We start from the raw sequence: 19,388 nt of genomic DNA, 5'->3' as shown, positions 1-19,388 counted from the left end.
TCTTCTGCTTCCCCTCATTTTTAAGTACTTACTCTGCATTTTGACTGCACTTTGGTTAAAATCTGTGTTGTTGCTGTTGTTTAGAGTTTCTAAGGAAAGGAGATGGAACTAATTGGAAGGGAACTAATTTGAGGTGCAAATCCAAGTATCTTTATTTGATGAGATACATCATTAACCTGGTGCATGACCATTGCATGACCCGTACAGGGACAGTTTGAGGCTGAAGAAAAATTCCTTGGAAAGTTTGAATCTTGAAAGTGTATCTTAAGTTTTGTTAGTCTTTTAGCATACAATAATATCTGCAGAAAAACATGTATGGGTAAAAATGTATTTTTCTTGATCCTCCTCCCTTCTTGCTTCTGCTACTGTCTTCTTGTGTGGAACAATCCCTGCATATGATCTCTATATCCTAAATAATTTTTTGCTTTATCATTTCAACTATAAGTTTATATTCCATTGTTGCACAGAGTATGTGTAAAAGTGCAAGCTCTTAGAGGCTGTATTATCTATTTATGATTTTTTTTTTCTGGTTTACTATGCTATTAAAAAAGAAAAACTCTTCCAACTTAACTATGGGATAGCTGGTATTAAGTGTCAGAGTTATTATCATTTATATGTGCTGCAGAGCAGCTGAGGGGCTGTAGGATAACAGATGGTGGAGACTGTGATGTAACTTTTTCAACAGGAGTTGTGGTGAGCATTGAGGCACCAAAAAACAACCCACCACGGTATTTAATATTGTTTTAAGATTAAAGTAGAGAGTACACAAAACAAGACCAAAATATTCTTAATAAAAATAAGGGGAATCAGGCTTCAACATTTAGCTATTCTCTTGCAATACTATAAAGATTTTAACATGATATGAACTAAGGTATAAGTTAAACTGACACAAGCTTGTATTGCTTCTGACACCCAGTTTCTTTAGTTTGATCATTCTGTGCTGATTCTGCTCAGTTCGTCAAGGAATACATGACCTTGGTGTGGGCTGAGAGTCCCTGGGAGTCAGAGAGCCAGGGGAACAGACCAGAAATGCTGCCATCGGGTGGGCAGTTCAGCCACAGCCAGCTCAGTGATGACCATGCACAGCTCTGAAACTGCGGTGAAGGTGTGCAGGTGAGTAAGGAGCAATCCGTGACAGTTTTTGTTGTATGTGTGGTGCTTGCTTTTTTGTTGTACCTTAGGCAGTGAGACCTCTCCCTCTCTTCCAACAGCTTTACCTGTTACCATAACTGCTCTGCATGCAAAAGAATATTTTAAATTGCAGTTGTTCTTTATGTAACTTGTGTGATTAAAGCTCAGATGTTACTGTAGGGTAGTATGTAATCACCTTGCTCTTCCCTGCAGCGTATGCCGCCATTCCTATGTATGCGCCATCCGTACTCCAGCTGCTCTGTTCTAGTAGGTTAGACAGTCATCTGAGCACGGATGCTGTCTGGTTTAACCAATGCATTTTAAATTGGATGTGAAGAGTGGAGAGCGAGACAGAACCAAATGTGGCACAGTGGCTGTGCCGTTATTTCAACTAGGAAGTATTTTGGTGCAAACTTGGTTGTGGATGAAGTTATCTTGGTTCAGTTTCAGTTCATGCTAGTCAATTAGAACTAGTGCGTAGCTTTGAAACCAGTTTAACTGATTCACGCTGAAAACTGAAGAATTTGAGGGCGAACCTAGGTGTTCACTGTGGCCTTCCCCAAGGATGTGCCCAGGCTCTGTCCCTCGGGCCCGGGTGCCGGCAGGACACCACAGGGGCTGCGTGGGCTCCTTGTGCCCAGGGTCGCGGCAGTGTCCCAGGGCCGGGGACGCCGCGATGCCCATCCGTGGCTCTGGTGAGCCCGGCGAACAGGTCGGGTCTGCGGTGGGAGGTGCGGGGCCCAGAAAGCTGCTAGGGGCCGCGGACACGTGCGGGCAGGCGAAGCGAAGGCGCTGCGGGGGCGGGGGGCGATGCTTCCGCCCTGGTTACCGTGAGGGGGGCGCGGGGGACTGCTGTGTCCAACCACGGCGCGTGTGGGGCTCCGCCCGAGCTTGCGGCCTCCCGGGCCCATCCGCCCCCCGCTCGCGCGGGGGTGCGCGGCGCCGCCTGCCCCCGCCGAGACGGGGCGGGGCCGCAGAGCGCAACGCGGGCGGCGGCGCCGGGACTCGGCATCCCCGTGACCGCGGAGCCAATCAGGGAGCCGCGCTGGCGCTGCCGGCCCGTCTCCTCCGCCCGGGCACGGAGAGGTGCGGAGGGTGAAGAACCAGCGCCGCCGCGGGAGTCCGCGGACGCCTCGCCGCACCCCATGGGGATCGAGAGCTTCTGCAGCGTGGACGCCTCCGAGCCCTTCTGGGTGAGCGGCGGGGTGGGGCCGCGGGGGTCTCGACTCGGGGGCGGTTGCTGGTGCCGGCACTGAGGGATGGCGGGGAGCCGGGCGGGACGGGGATGGTGCTGGGCCGCCGGCCGCGGGGGGAGCCCTGGGGGGCCGCGCCCGGTGGCAGGGGACCAGCAGCCTCCCTTGCCGGCGCTCACCTCGGGCAGGGCGCGGGAGGCTGCGGGGCGCGGGCGGGAGCGCCGGCGCGAAACGGCCGCGGGCCGGGTGGAGGGGCAGGCCCGTGGCCGGGGGCTCGCTGGTCTCCGGCTGGGTGCGGGGTCCCCGCGCCCGGGTCGCGGAGCCGGAGCGCCGCTTGTGCGAGGTTTCCGGCAGGGACGTTCTTGTAGAGGAAAAAACCGGCGAGGGAGTGCTTGCGTGGGACACCGGAGACGAGCTCCCGAGCGACCCGAGCCATCTCTCCCTGCGGCGTTGGGCCGCTCGTCTGCGTTACTCGGGGCTGTGCGGGTTTCGGCGATAACGGGAGCGGTGCGCCGTCCTGTGCAGGAGGCCGCAGGTGCGCGTTCTGCAGGCCCGCACCTGTACGGCCTGTTTGCACAGCGGCTCTTTCCCTCTTCCCTCTTGAGGAGCCGTGAGCGCAGCCCGCTGCGCGGAGGTGAGCGGTGTGGGGCTGGCTCAGCTGAGACGCGGCGTTCCTCTGCAGGGATACGCAGGGGCTGGCAGCAGCGTAGTGAAAATCCTTCTGAGGAGGAAGGAGGTTGTGTGGAGGAAGGGAGGGGAGAGAGAGAGCTGGAAGTTAAAAAAAAGAAAAAAGTGGGATGAGGGCTACTGAAGGCAATGTAGGGGTAGGAGGAAAAGGTGGGTTTCCTTACACTGTTCAAAGAACTTCTCACGTATTCGCCAGCTATTTGCCAAATTCTGTTGAGTTCATGAGCTGCCTTTCTAGCAAAAAAAAAAAAAAAAATCGTATGTCTCAACAAATGCCATTGTCCTATTTGTCTCAAGAACCATTAAGATATTACTTAGCAGGCATTTAAAAAATCTTTAAGATATTTAGCTCTTCCAACTGATCAAAAGTGACTCTGTTAACCTGCTCTTATATTGCTTCTGTTCATATCTCTCCTTAGGTAATTTTCAGGTTTCTCAGAACTGTGTAAATTATGAGTTGTCATCAAACATAATTTTTCCATCTCCTAGAATGAGACGTTTTATTTGAAGAGCTTTAGTGAATACACGTTTCAGAATTCAGTTAATGGAAAAACTGACTTGAGAGAGTAGCAGTTTTGTGAAAAAGAGCTGCCGGGTCTTTGAACTGTGGAATTGAAATGTCAAGTAGACTAAGGAACTACACCTAGGATGTTGAAAACAACTACTTTATGTAGGATTTCTGATAGCAGATTCTTTTATTATGAAAACATTTCCAATTCTTGTGTATACTACAGCCATTTCTGATATTTTGATGTGTCATAATGACTCCATACATTTTTTTTTTTTCACTGGTTGTATTGGTTCCCAACAACATAGATGGTTTTGTGATTTGTCATCCTCCAAATCATGTGGAGTCTTCCTTTCTTTTCTTCCAGCTAAATATTCTGTGGGTATGGTTGTTTGATTTCTGGGTTCTTCTAATCCTGCAAACGAACAGTTGTGAATTCCAGTTGGTGTAAGATGGGTCTGCAAAAATCTTCTTCCTTGCTGAACTTGTCTTCGTAAGCAACACTATACCCACTTTGTTGGTGCATTGTTCCCAGTAGCAGAGAAGGTAGAAGTGCTAGTTTTGGTGTTTATGGATACTCTGGCTGCTTAATTTTCTGATATTTCCGTTGTTGCTACTATTTGAAGCTGAAGTTGTAATGGATTTTCAGAAAATGCCTGTGTATATGCAGTGTTTCACTGGGCTTCTAGGTATCATCTGTGTCCTTCCTGCCTTGTGCACTGCACTCTTCTGCTTCTCAGAGCTGAGTAGTAGCTAGATACCCAGTAGCACGTGTTATTGCATTCTTGTGGTGAACTACATGGCCCCATCAGCTGTTTTGATTGGTGCTGAAGACTTGCTCTAGTGGGGCAGCGGGATTTCCTAGCACTGGCAAACTCAGCTTCAAGGAAAAGATAGATTTGTTTTCCATCGAGGCTGGTCCTGAGTTTGGGGCAGCTGAGTTTTAAATTGTGGGGGAGACTTTGCAGTTTGAAAGGACCTAATGGAGTCTTAAAGACTGTATGCTAATCTTCTTAAGCTTTGCTGGCCAGGAGTTTTCTTGTTTGCACACCCAAGGAATGTTGTTATTGAAAGTTCTTGTCTGAGAATTAAACAGATTGTTTTTATTTAATACTTATTCTGAAAGGTCAACAGCCCAAGCAAGTTTACTATCATCTTCTTGAACTCCTCCATTTTTTTTCTCTTGCTGTTTAACCAATCTCTGTGCCCCTACTCAGCGTATTAACTTCACCACTACAACCATATTTGCTAACAGAACTTTACTGTTTCTTGCTTCCTTTGAACCAGACTCCTTTTCTTTGGAAGGATACTTTTTCATCCTTGCGTTCTCTAGCATCACTGATTATCTCAGAATGAGTGTCTGATCCATAATATAAAGAAAGGTGCAGCTATGTAAGATGAAATTACTGGTATAATAGCTGTTGATGACAGGAAAAGCTTTAAAAATCCTAATGGGCTAGGGATAACATTTTGCACCACTTGCATTTCAGCTTGGCGTCTTTAAGGGCCTGTTTAAACTGGAAAACTTCTTTGTGACCTGACATGTTGAGGAAGCTTTGTCTGGAGTATTACTAGTGTATGAGTGCAGTCTAACTTGCTTCAATACCAGTGGAGAGGAAGACAAAAAAAAAAAAAGTGAGATGAGGAACTCTTTTTAGTTTAGTTTCCTTTCTGTTGGATCTGATTTTGAAGTAGTTTCTGTTTTTCAGGTCTTGTAAACTATGCAGTGTAGTATTTAGAGAAGTCTTTTCATGTTTGAAATTGCTAAAGGAAGAGGTTAAGAGTTTTTGTGATACTTTGAGTTTTCAAGGCTAGCCCTCAATGGGGTTTTCATGAAAAAGAAATAGGAGATAAGAAAGAAAAAGCCAATTCAAACTAAGCAGTTCCCTGCAGTCCCTCCCCAAGTGCTGGGCCAGGTTTTTCAGGAAGTGTTAGTTTATTCATTTATTTCAAGATGTTTGTAAGTCAAATAGTATCTGAAAATTTTGAGGCTCTTGCTTAAGAAGGGAATATGATAAAAATAGTTTATATAAGTTCATATCATGTCCTTCATGGGCAAAGACATTGTATTTTTAAAAATTAATTTAAATAGAAGTTAACTCTAATTCTTCTTTATCTCAGTGGGAACTTTGTGGAATTTTTTTCTACTTTTTTTCTAGTTGGACTTTTGGTTGTTGAGGAAGGATTGAAAGCAAGTAATTCTATTAACTTCTAGGAGAAAATCAAGTTCTTCTCCTCTGTTTTGTTTTGAAAACTAGAATTCTGTTATGTTTCAGGCTGTGTCTGCCTGTGTAAACCCAGGCCTGTTTGATTCCTTTTGGTGCAGAAAGCTTTTGTAGTAGAGGCGCTTTGTCAGTAAAGAAATTGCATCCAAACACTTCATATGGAACCAAACTACAGGAGATAAACAGGATGGGTGAGAGAAGGTGAGGCAGAGCCTCACACGCAAAATCCAGGGACCAACTTGGTGGGATTGGGCTCTGCTTCCCTTGCTATTGTGTAGTGTTCTGTCTGAGGCTTTCAGGCATGTTTTGTCTGCCTTAGTAAACATATTTTCTTGAGTGTTTGTCCAAAGACATTATGTTTTGTTTGTGGGTTGACATTGTTGTAGCTAGGGGAGATCCACCAGCCTCCCTCAGCTGATTACAGAGATGTTAGAATCTTTGAAGATTGTAATGTGGCTGGATAGGATTTTATTAAGGGGAAAAAAAAATCCGTAATTCATTATAAGGATTAGTTGATGTTTGTGAAGTGATTGTGTGAGGTAAACAGCTGCTATGCTTATATTGTTTGAGGCCACTGGGACACTGATAGTTTTCCTGAAATAAGACTTCTGAAGGAAAATGAGACTTTTAATGTGAAGAGTAATTTCATGTTCTGAAGTTCTGTGGCTTATGCTTTCATGCGTTAGGTAAGCCGTGTATTAGCCTGTATCTTGGAACCCTGCAGCTTTTTGCACTCTAAAATATGTCTTTAGTGCTTTTTTAGTGTGTTTGTGGCAGAGCTAGGGAAGGGAGTCTGAGGTGGTGTGAGAGTGGTGCTGAGTGGGCTTGATAAAAGTTGTAATTTTAGACTCTTCCTTTAGTTGTAAAGGTATCAAGTTTGTGAATGCATTTGTGATCGGCTAAATATTAAGAGTTTAAAACAGTATACGGATCAGAAAACTACTTACATTTGCTGACATAGGAAGGTCATATGTGGACAGCATTTGGAACAAAGGAGGAGCAGCAGAGTGTTGAACAGACAAGCCTTTACACAAGATGTGCCTTTATTGTACTTAACAGCTGATTGCTTCATTCTTATGGCTTGGTCGTCATTGGGTGTTTTAGCAATGAAAGTCAGAGGCTTATTTGCCAGCTGTCTCTCGTTTAAACCTGTAAAACATTTTTGTTGGTCATGAGAATAAGAGTTTGACTTTGCATAGCAATTAAACTTATATTGGAAATGAAACTTCTCTCTCTTAATTCAGGATACATCTGTTTAGGGGAAATATAGGAAAATGAAACCTGATATTCTATTGTTGATGAAGATTTTACATTTTTACAGCTGTCAGATCAAGGTTGCTCAGAAAAGTTAGATGAGGAAAAAACCCCAGGAAAACACCTAAATAACTTGTGCTGTTCCATGCAGCTACAATGCAATTTACATTGGAACACTGTGCTATACTGGGACTAAGTGAAGGTTACCCCAGGTTGCACTGAAGTCGTTCTGGGTCACATCTCTATAAAGCCCACTGCCGAGTACTGACCTTTTGCTTACTTTTAATAGAGTCAGAATTCCGTGCATTACTGTTTTCTCGCTCCATGGTAGCTTTGCATACTGTTTATCCCAACTTAAGCTGTTATCTTAGTCCTTTTGTAAGATTATTACCCAGATGTGCTCCAACGTCTCACACTGATTTGAACTCTATATACTCTATATACAGGCTGTTGTGTTATTAAGCAAAGGTATTTTTTTATTTTTTTTTTTTTTTTTTTTTTTTTCCAAAAAGGAGATGAGACCAGGAATCTTTTTCCTGTACCCTTTTCAGTAACAGTTAATTTCAGTAAAAAAAAAACCTTGAAATAAGGGCAATTATCGTCCTTTTGATTCTGGAGCTGCAAATAGTAAATATTTTGTTGTCATGTGGCCAAATCTTGTCTTGTGGTACTTGCAGAATGTACAGAAATGCTATGTCTGTAGAAAGAGGCTAAACATTTTAATTTTGCAAGTGCTGATATAATCTGTCATATGTTCCCCTGACACAAAAAATAGCTGTAGTTCAGTGGCTTTTAGCTTCTTGGATTACAAAGATCAGCTCTTGTAAATTCCACAGCTGTAGGTGCTCCTTTCTCTGGCAGCTTGTTAGCACTAGATTCTTATTGTAGGCTACAGGGAAACCAAGGCAAAACATGCTTTTTTCTTCTTACTTTACACACAGTTTCAACTGATGTAGTGCTGTCTATAACAAAGGGCTTCAACTCTTTGTAAACATTAGGAAATACTGATGTTTGGGTTTTGGACAAGGAGGTGCAGACTCCTGATTTAAGTTCAGGACCAGGTATTGGAAGGAAGAAGCTTTTTCTTGGCTGTATTAACAAGTCAAATCTGCATTATGTAAGTCACTGCTGTTAGAACTTAGTCTTGCTAAAAATATTTCTAGTAGAAAATATTATGAGAAAGTAAGAGTATTTCCCTGTTGCTAGAAACACTGGTATTTTCCCCCCTAAAACTTCTTTATATAAATGATTTTAAAAGTTTAGCATCTCTGTTTATGTGATAATTTTTTTTTAATGTTCCCCCTCTTGCTCTAACAATCTTATCTTGTGACAACGTTAAGAGACTATGAGAGCTTAAAATTCAGAAAAATTTTGAAACAAAGGAAGAAGGAGGGGCATGGTCTCTTCCCCTGTCTGAGGTCTTGATCTGAATGTGGTATTTTGGGAGGCTGGGCTAGAAGGATGGCTTGTGAATGATTTAAGGCTTTTTGTTAGGACTTAAACATAAAAATCTTAATTGGAGACCTGTATTTTTTGAACTTTTGCTAAACTATTATCTGTTCCTTGCTTCCCTGACTACTACTAGCATTTTAACCAGTGAACTTCAGGCTTACTAGCAGTAGTTGTGTTCCATTCATGGTTTCCCGAGGATAAATGTTCTGTGTTCTTACTGTTTGGTGAAACACCACACCACCTGTCCTCCCCCTCAAGACTCTAGTATCAAGTAAGAGGAGAAAATCCTCAATTACGTGGTGGGTTTAATTTTCCTGTAGTAATATCTCCTCCCCTCTCCAAACTATGGGGTGTTTTTGTGGATGAATGTGATCTCCATTAGAGTTGGAGATCTGAATGTAATTCTTACATACCGATTTGGTAATTACCATTAACGTTTCTTACTTCACCTTTGTGACAGTAAAAGTACAAAAAGGCAGAAACTTATTGATCCACTTGGGCTGTTACTGGCCTGAAGAAATGTGTGAGAACTTTGTGGGCATATAAGCACCACTCCTCAGATGTATCCATGAACGGAAGTCCTGAAGTCTCTTCCCACATCAGCAGTCTAGCACGCTCTGTTCTTTTGTTCCACTGCTTGTGGTAAGTGGTATAGTTCTGTGCAGGAGCATAATTCTGTCATTCTGCTTGCAGAAGTAGTTTTCAGAGTCTGTGGAAGTCTGGGAAGGAGATCAAGTATTTGGTTTTGTGGCTTTTACTTTTTAGTATAATCCTGGTTTTATGTATTTTAAAAATAAAAAATAACTTCTGATTGTCTTTCATTGAACATAGGAAGTATGTTGGAAAGATATTATTGTAAAATCTGTACGAGTATTTTTATTTTTTTTCCTATTTGCAGAGTGCACCCTTAGATGATACAATACACCAGTAAACAATTAATTTCATGTAGTTAGTATAGGTCTTCAAAGGAATTTGCAGTCTATTAAAAGCTTTATTTAAATACAGCATGAGCTCACTTTTTGTGCATCACAGCAAAGGTACCATTTGACTTGTACAATCTGCAGTAACTTCAATTACAAGAAGAATGACTACATTGTGTCACGGGAGAGATCTGTGCAGTTTGGGTAACTTCCTGTTTATTAAGGAAAAAAGCTAGAGGAAATGTCAACTAAGGTGGAAAGGTATGTTCTTGTGTATTAAACTGCTTCATCTGGAATTGATTCAAGAGCCATTTGATCCTTTAATGCAAGTAGTATTTTTTCCAAAATAATTTCAATATAATACGTGTAGTATTTTTAAAAGACTTCTAAACATGCAAATAGGAAGTTTGTGATGGTTGCTTGTAGTGTCATATACATCACTTAGTGCCTTGTTTCCCACCGTTAGGTGTGTCATTGTCTGCTGCTTGTTTCTGAGAATATTGCTGAGCAGACAGGAGAGCTGCAGGTGTCGGTATTTCAGCTGCTTTTTGTGGGAGTTCTGCAGTATTTTTGTTGAACGAATATCCCTTGCTTGTTTTATCAGCTTGTCACCTCTTGTGATTTAGTCTGAACAGTAAGCACAACAGAGCAAATGCTATGCTGGTGAAGATTGTGTATGACTGTGCATGATTGTGCTTGTTGTAGACTCTCTTCTAAACATGCTCTTAGAAAAATGGTGAGCTTCAGCACGTTTCATGATCTGACTCCAAAATGTGAACGACAGAATAAAGACACTATATTTAGTGTTTTGAGAACCTTATTTCAGTCTTTCTTCAAAATTTCTAAAGCTAAATGGAATAAAACTTACTTGGCAAGCTAGTAACTTTTGAGAGCTCTTTCTGAGTTGGTAACTTGAAAACAGACCTCCTTTTAGGCTATTGCAAAATCTGGATCACTTTGTAGTTCACTGCTTTCCTTTGTTCTCACTGTGGTCAACAGCGTCACTGTTTTTACTTTTGTTTTTGATGGAGAATGGTGGTATCAGAGACTTTTAAAGCAAGGTTGGAGTTTCTTTAAAGCAGCCTTAAAGGGAGAGTTGCTTTTGTGCACCCCCTTGCCACTCCTTGTCCACCCCTCCTGATATGAGTAGCTCTTCTGAGGCTGTAGGCTCAGCCAGATCAGGCAATCTCCTATCTGAGGAGAGGCAGGCAGGAAACTTGCTGTCCTAGATACTGTAAGCTAAAGGCTGATGGCCTCGTGGCATCTGAGGAAGAATGGTTGAGTCAGATCATGGTTTTATAGGTCCTATGCTGGAGGATTTTTTAATATAATATCTAGAGCTGCCAGATTGTGAGACTTCCTATTTCAATGAGAAAGTGATGATACTATTATAATGGAAGTTGTCAGCTGCAGTTACAGTGTTAGTGCCTGAGAGAGCTAATTACTTGCATTCTACTAACTGTAAGCATTGTATTAAACAAAAAATGTTTTTTACTGTTAAGAAAATAAGATTTAAAAAACATATCTTTGTATTATAAATGTGGTGGTGGTTCTGTGGGTGATACTGAAGTAGTGGGTACGCACCAATGACAGTGTCAAACTCCATTTGAAGGAGTAAGTGTTGACTGTGGTATTAAGATTCCAGTGTGCTTTTGTAATTTTATTTTTTTACGTGGGAGTGTGGTAATGTTTAACTCATTTTTCAGTCATGGCTGGTTCATGCAGGTGGATTTAACAGTGTGGTTGGTAGCCTGTATCTCTAGCACACTTGTGCACAGCAGGCATGAAACTGAGCAATTTTGGTCTCTCCATTTCTGCCAGTGAGAATTTTAAAATGTGCTATGGGTCAAGTAGGATTATTGATGCGAGAACAGGCAGCTGCTGACTTAACAGGCTCTCCTGGCTGCCAAGGGAAAGGCAGCCAGCCACAGGGTCCTGTCCTGTGTCAAATACTGTTATTCCTCAGATTAGGCACACTGGAGGCATACAGCTTCCCTGTAGTCTTCCTTCCCTCAGGAGAGGCAGAATAACTGATCTTTTGTGTTACAGCTTTGTCTTACAGTCCTACTACCTGTGCTTTTATCTTGCCTGTTCCTGAAATTTTAGACAGGAATTAATAGAATTCTTTGTTTTCTTAGGGTTTATGCACTGTTAAATAAGTGAACTACCTGTGAATAGATCCACATGATTTTGGGAAACGCCAAGCATTTTTTGTGGTCTTCTTGGAGATAGTTTCACTTCCACTGTGATATGAAACCTTTTTGTGCTCCAAGAGAAAAAGTGCTCTTGGACACGAAACCTGTGAACTGGTATTTTTTCAGCCACGGGTGCTGGTGATGGAAATGAAAACTAAGAACAGGTCAGATAAATTTTAAAAATACTCATATGGTATTCTGGGAAACTTTAAAATTGTCCAGGGATTTTGAAACAAAAGAAAACTTAACCTGAAATTATTTAACATCCGAGATGTGCTTCCTCTGGACTAGGCTAAAACTAAGCCAACAGTTCTCTTCTCCGCCAACATATACCAGGAAAGGAGCAAGGATCACACTGATTTTTCTCCTGTGTGTTCCTGCAGTCATAGCTTACATTAGAGACTACTTCCGAATTGTACAGTCTAATAGCTATAGACCTAACCCCTTTTTTCCTCCTACTCCTTCATGGTAGGAGGCTGCTAGTTTGTGTAGGCTTTCACTGGATACTTGGATCTCTGTCATCTGATGTGCCCCTTGCAAAGTAGAAGGGTTAGCTGGTCAGTCAGAGTGAAAATTGTTATTAATCTTTGAGATGGGACAACTTAGTCATTTAATAGAACTTGCTAAAATAGTGTTTCTAAAACTTCAGTCAGAAAAAATGTCATTAATTTGCTGATTAGTGTCTGTTAAATACAAAAGTCTGCTTCAGTGTATGTTTCTGCATTGATCCATTTTGGTTTGTGCTGGGGAAAAAAAAAGCCACTCTGAAACTGGATTTATTTAAAGCAAAGGAGAAGCATGTACTTTAAACTGGCAGAACTAGTCTAGACTTGTGTAACTGAACACTGTAATTTGAATATAAATATATGTTGGTTTCATCTTGAGAGTGACATGTGTTCCAGCACAGTTGGACCTCCTAAAGCTATGGTATCCTCCATGCAGGACTTAAGGTGTGCCTTTCTTTTGTAGTGGGTTGAGTTCCTCTTGCCTTTGCCCACTGAGGGCATTAACATCTTGGTTCAGACCAGGAACCTGCTTCTGATGTGATCTCCTGACAGTCCCCTCTCCTACATGCTGGCTCACTCGAGTGGCCCAGGCGCCTTTCTGATGGATGTTAACTGGGAAGCATGCTCCAGTGGCTGATGGACAATCTGGGGAGCCTGCAATTCATCTTGTGTGAACCTGAGTGAAGGGCATCTTGCGTAGATGTTGGGTGCTCAGCAGCAAGTATTTGGTCTAAACCTTTCTTCCTGTCTGTGCTGGTGTCTTGTGTGGACATAGCCTGAGAGAATTTCACCTGGGGAATTGGCAGGAAAAAATACTACCATGTCTCTCTCTGCATGCATGCTTTCCTCACCTTTTGTCACCTGAAATGAGTGTAAAATGCGAGGGGCTTCTGCACCTCACCTGTGTGCAGCCATTTATCTTGTACAGAGAATAATAGTGTATTTAAGCTAAGCAAACTACTGTTTGATATTAACAGCATCTGGATCATATCCTGGAAAAATGTGAAAGAAGATACACTGATGTTGCTGTCGCTGTTAAATTGTAGCAGTAATCTTACCCCAGGCTGCCCATTTGTCCCAACTTTCTGTTTTTAACCCTGAAGTACCATTGCATCGTACCCTCTTGCCTTTCATGCAGAAACACCTCCAGATAACTTGCAAATATGAAAGTCAAATGAAAGATTGCACGTGTTTTTAGAGTATCCTTCAGCCAGTATGCATAGCAGTCATGCACATAGCACTTTTCTTTCGTTTAGCCACGTGGCAGTCGCATGTGCATTACCTGCTCTGTCCTTTCGGGTAGGTGCCTGATTAATTTTACAGCAAGCATTTAAAAACACTAAAAAAGGAGATGGTAACTTTCTTAAGCAGTGTGTAGATCTCCAAAAGTTTAGTCAATAAAATGATGTCAATGCTGTTGTTTTTTTTTGTAAAGCTGATTACATCCTGTCAACTTACTTGTATAATCATATTAACTGTCTTAATTTGTGAGCTGTAAGCTGTTCTGCAGAGTCATGAGACTTTTTCTTGGCTATTGTGCTGGAGCAGAGCAACTGGGACTTAGAAAACCAAAAACGTTTTTGTGGTGCTAAATGTAAGGATGACTCAGCTGAAATTTCTGATGATGTTATGTAGTCGGGGAACTTCATAAGCATGTGGTTTGCCCACAGCGTCTCAGAGCCACTGCCTTGTCACAGACAGCTTACGTGACCCCTGTGCAGACATACTAAAATATAACTGGTCATTCTTTTGCTCAGTGTTAATTTCCTTGAATTGACTGTATTAAGTTCAGAGAGATTTTTTTTTCAAATGGACAAATGAAAAATAATATCAAGTGAGAAGAATTTTTAGAATACTGTGGAATTAGAAGAGAAAAATAACAACTGTGTGTCCTGTGCATACTGTCTGTTGTATCTAACCAAGAAAGAAGTCTTAGATTCTGACAGAAATTGAGAGGGAAGTGGAGGAAGAAAATAGTTTTGTTTATACATTTCCAAAATAAGTTTGTTGGAATGGTCAAATTGAAGGGGAAACCTGTTCTATGATAAAATAATGTCTGGTTAGCCTCAAGTTGAAATTTTTGCAAGTTGTAACTTCTGTTTCTCTTCAGATCTATTTTCCTCTCTTTTTAATTGTGTTTGAGACTGTTCAGTCAGTGGAAGATGAGGACAAATAAGGATCAAAATGTGGCAATTCTGAGAAGTGGGATCTGTTTCCAGCTTTGCTGTTGGAATAGAGGAGACAAGCACTGCAGCTCCGTTTGGTTCTGTTTCCTCAACTATAAAACGTGGATAATGGCACTGATTTCTGTGACCAGCTCAGGCTTTTATAAAGGAGAAGGATTACTGACTGCCGTTATGTCCCAGTAGTGGTACTGGTATTCTGTGCAGTTGTAAGCTGTGCAATCATCTGAAAAAATGCTTTGCAGCTGAAAATGACACTGTAGTTAACAAGCCTTTGGGCGTGGGCCTGCTGCTCTTGGCTGTGTGGCTTTTAAACAGAAGCCTACGAGCTGTGCTTTGGCTGTTGAATACTGCAGTCCGTCTGCAGCAGCGATATCTCTGTATTGCGTCATTCTGTTGGAGAGTCAGAAACATACAGCGCTTGAGAGGAAGTGTCCCTTGTGATAATTTTACAGCAGAGTCAGTAATTTTAAGGTAAAATTTCCTGCAAGACATTTCCCTAACTCAAGCCAATCATAACAGGCTCTTTAGTAAAATGAACTTTCATGCCATATTTATTGTAAATAGACTGCTTTACAAATAGTGAAGTGATGTTGTGCTCTTTGCTTTTACTGTGTGCCACATAGTGTTTCCAGACTGAAATTTGGGAACGTAGTGTATCTGAGTATTTATACGTACATGCACAGTGTTTATAATGGGAGATTGTGAGCAATGTCATGTTATGTTTCTGCAATGATAAAGTGAGAATCCGTGATTAATACTGTTAAGTGTCCTGATAAGTACTGTTAAAGAGCCCAGTATTACATCTGAGTGAGTTATATGTTATGGTAACTGTGTATAACCAACAAAAGTGGTACTAATGCCATCTTGTGAAGGTTTAAAACTTCTGAGCTACAAAAAGTGCAATAAAATTAGATATGTCACAGAATGCAGCCAGTTTAATACAAGTAGAAATAGATACACAAGAAGAAATACAGAATAAGGCAGATAGTGGCTATTTCTTTTTTTTAATACTGAAGTTCTGTGTTTGCTTTTTCTTTAACTCGATCTATTTTCTCTCCCTAGGACTGGAATCTGACATGGCACACAGAAAATCCCGACTTCACCCAGTGCTTTCAGAACACAGTCCTGGTCTGGATTCCTTGCATTTACTTGTGGATCTGCTTCCCAGTGTACTTCCTGTACCTTCGTTCTCATGACAGGGGATACATACAAATGTCAAACCTCAACAAAGCTAAAACAGTATGTGACTTTTTAAAATCAGAACTTACTAAGCTGATCTGTAAGTTTGAATCTGTTTTCAGCTACGTTTTAGCATGCTGTTGTTGTTGAGCACCGATCTTGGCCTGTGTGCACGCTTCAACTGTAACTTACTTGTTCAACTTGTGTTTGATTTCCAAGCCTTATGTATTTCTGTTGCACTTTTATCAGTAAACTTTCTGAAGTTTACTCTGACATAACAAAAAAGTATGCAAATCCTTTGTAACACTAGTTGGAGAAAACTATTTTAAGGCAACTCAATCTCAAGGCCTTGATTTCAATAATAATAAAAAATTATCTTATCAGCTTCTTAAGTTACACTGCATAGATTTCTAGAGCTGCTGCAGGTGTCCGATTCCACTTTTGTTGTGAAATAGATACTTAATGGGTTTTTTTTTTTTTTTTTTTTTTTTTTTTTTCCCCTCCCTTGTAGGATAAGTTAAAAGTTTTAAGAAGGACTATAATAGCATGGTGTATTGATTTCTGCACTGTGTTATTCAGGAGTGGGATTCACCAGCTTTCTGCTTCATAATACACGGAATTATATGGTAGTAAAAATGAGTAAACTTTTTTCTTCTAGTGGGGATCCAGTAGGTAAAGCCAAATTACTCTTAGTTTGTGCATGCCCAAAAGAGATGATCTGATTATGACTGCCCTTCTACTAACACATAACATCTAGTGTTCATGTATAGATTGTGCTGCCTAACCTGTGAACTGATGGATGAAATACACTTGTGTATTGCAGGCTTTGGGCTTAATACTGTGGATAGTCTGCTGGGCAGACCTCTTCTACTCTTTCTGGGAAAGTCAAAATATTTTTCGAGCTCCTTTTTTTCTTGTTAGCCCTACAGTATTGGGTATAACAATGGTAAGTTCTTCTGTTGTGGTCTTTGTTCGTGCAAAGCCTTAAGCAATAACATATATCTTAATATTACTCACAGTGTTGTAATTCTGTAAGCTACAGTCTTTACACACAGACTTAATCTGCAGTTGAACTGTGAAATATTGACTCTGAAATGTCTACTTTATTTTAATTAAAAAAATAGAGAAAAACTCCCAACCTAGCTGTGCTCAGTGCGTTGCATGTCAGCACAGAAGCCAGTGCTAGTTGCCTTGCCTTACTCTGGCAGGCTTGAGCTACTGTTCCTTTAATAGCTTGACTCAAGCGTGGGGCGAAGAAATTAAGTTGAGAGGAGTGATGAAACCTAGATAATACAAGTCGCACCTAACTTGGTAGAACACCGTTGAAGACATTACGTTGTTAAGTGTATTATTACAAACTCTCTTGCATGTAACATTTTTTAGTGCATATTTTCTTTGTTACATTTGATGGCAGAGTGGAAAGCTCTAAATGCCAGGAGGCACATACGTGTCCTCAGCTAACTCCTTCTGCCTAGATGCGCAAGTATTGTCTGCATTCACTCGAGCATATCTGCAGCCTGCATTTCAAGGAAAATGCATTGCTATATGTTTATTGTCAGTTGCCTTACATTTATCACAGACTTGGAATGGTAGTAATACATCATGATACTCAAGGGGAGACCTACGCGGTAAGACACAATAACCCCAAGAGCAATAACAACAACAAAAAGCCAAACCAAAAAATCACCAGCAGCCCTGAAACATACTGTCAGATGCAAGAGCTGTTAAATAGTTTGTGATCATTTAATAATGCAATTGTCAGAATTTTGTCAGGCTGATTGAAAATGCATGTTGCAACAGCTGAGTGAGATTACTAAATTGTACCAGCTTCCTAAAGGACTCTGAAAACACACAAAATTCAGAAATAGACTATTATTTTTACTTTAACATGGTACCTTGTATATGTGTATAATGTGCTACAAAACTTAAAGCTTGTGAATGTATTTTTATCTTATTTGTCCGCAGTTGCTTGCCACATTTTTAATACAATATGAAAGAATAAAAGGAGTCCAGTCTTCAGGTGTAATGACAGTTTTCTGGGTCATCTCGTTGTCATGTGCCACAGTAGTTTTTAGATCCAAAATAATACATGCCTTAAACACGGTAAGTGATTGCTAGCTTCGTTCAGTTGAAAATAATCCTCAATGCTGCAGTAAAAGAGTAGTTGCTTGCTAATTATGCTAGTCAAGTGATTTAATGATCCATTCAGTGTACCTTCACTCCTTGGGTCATAAAAGCAAAACAAGCAAGACTCAATGGCTCTTGTTTTGAAATACTAGTGAAATTCATAATAATCTTAACTGTAGCAAATGGTTGCCAAGAAAATTCTGCTAGCTGTTCCAGAAAGGGGATGTGTCTGCTTGAGAACAATAAAAGCATATAATGTTTGATGTGAAACTGATCTGGGAGTTTACGTTGTCTTCCTGTTGATTATACAGTGGATTTCCTGAAACGCTTGGTTTTATCTGCTGAGACAAAATGAAAGTGTACAAGTGAAATATTTTCATGTCCTTCTGCTTTTATAGTAAAGCCACCTTAAATGTCAGATTAGTTGTGGACCTGCCTGAAAATGGCATATCACTTTGATTTATTTAAACCTTTAAGACATATTGTGAGTTCTGAGAACTTTCAGCCAACTTTTGTCTTTAGCTGTTGGGAGTAGGATTTTAGTGGTGGGTGGGTGAGGGTCTGTGTCCATCTCTCCCTGTACTTTTATTTCTGTAGATTGTACTCTAGGTATCAGTCCCAGTCTGGAAAATGGAAGAACCTCTGGAGTTTGAGCAGAATGCAACAAATTGTAATCTAAATTCTGCTCCTCTGATTGTTATTTTCTGTGTGCATACTAATTAACAATCTTGCTTTGAAAACTCCTTACTATCCAGTCGCTAAATGCCTTGCTCCTGTGAAGAATACCTTGACTTCAAGTTGGGGCATCTTGTGTTGGTACAAACAGTGTCTTAAAGAAAACTTCTCTACAGAATTAGTTCATACTTGTTTGTTTATGGCAGTGATTGATTGAAAATAAATGGTGTCTTTCATCTCCTCCGCACCCTCTCTTTACCTTCCCTTTACCAAAATAGACATTGACTTTAATTTGCATGGGGGTGAGTGGTGTAACTTTTACGTAGTTTGCAGAGTTTACAGTAAGGAGCTGCTTTATGTTTAATAGTAACGTGTTGTTTTAAAGAAATTCCTCAAGCTTTCTAACTGGAATATTGCCTTCCTTTGTAGGACACTGAAGTGGATGCATTTCGTTATGTCACCTTCTGCATCTACTTCATCCTGTTACTTGTGCAGCTCATCCTGTGTTGTTTTCCAGAAAGACCACCTTTGTTTTCTGAAACAGTAAATGATCCTGTAAGTGTTCAGTCTATACTGAGTGCTGAGTATCATATGTGCAATATTCTGTACAACGAGCCATAGTCGCCCTGACACCATGTAATTCAAATCTTGTTGACTTGTTTGCAGTAGAGTGTTCTTTCTACTCTTTAGTTGGTGCTGCTGGAGATGAAGCCCACAACAGGCAAAACAAAGTGGACTGTCTTTAAGAGAAAGGGCAAAAATACTGTTTCATTCATTCCTGAAGGTTAAGTCATAGGTATTTTTATTCAGTAGTGCTTCTGGCAGTTAATGGGAAATACTGATTTGAAGTGTTATCCTCGTAGTCACTGATGCCATTCAGTAGGCAGTTCCTCGTAAAGATGTGTATTCCTGTTCTATTGAAGGTGGGAAAGAATCTACGCCTGGAAAATTTGTGAATGTGGATAGGTAAATTTGATTTCCATATCATTATGTCAAGCAAAAATTTAACCAGTTCAGTTGTAAGAGCAGTTAATGTTAGAGGGTGGTCTGGATGTAGAAATGCAATTTTATCTAGATGTGATCTTTTTTGCCTGTGTTCTTAATTATATGTGCTAGCTATATGGCATGGATCCAAAGTGACTCAGGGGAT

The 19,388-nt window shown here is 40.9% G+C and overlaps 1 protein-coding gene across 10 annotated transcripts in view; it reads left to right on the top strand.

The window, feature by feature from the left end:
- LOC104486811 (ATP binding cassette subfamily C member 1 (ABCC1 blood group)) overlaps nucleotides 1–19,388 on the top strand; it is a 73,303-nt gene that overhangs the window by 968 nt on the left and 52,947 nt on the right. For 4 of the 10 annotated variants that reach the window (XR_015260254.1, XR_015260255.1, XM_086760218.1 and 1 more), the window contains exons 1-5: nucleotides 2,207–2,324; nucleotides 15,320–15,496; nucleotides 16,260–16,382; nucleotides 17,402–17,539; nucleotides 18,668–18,793. Coding sequence is in view for 8 of the 10 variants with exons in the window: in XM_086760218.1 (XP_086616344.1) it covers nucleotides 2,277–2,324; nucleotides 15,320–15,496; nucleotides 16,260–16,382; nucleotides 17,402–17,539; nucleotides 18,668–18,793 (612 nt within the window). In the remaining 2 variants the exon portion in view is untranslated. The other 6 variants (XM_086760223.1, XM_086760224.1, XM_086760220.1 and 3 more) reach the window with 6 other exon arrangements.

Source organism: Chlamydotis macqueenii, chromosome 15 (assembly GCF_036417535.1).
Source record: "Chlamydotis macqueenii isolate bChlMac1 chromosome 15, bChlMac1.mat, whole genome shotgun sequence".
Classification (NCBI taxonomy): Eukaryota; Metazoa; Chordata; class Aves; order Otidiformes; family Otididae; genus Chlamydotis; species Chlamydotis macqueenii.
This window is presented reverse-complemented; position numbering and strand designations above follow the sequence as displayed.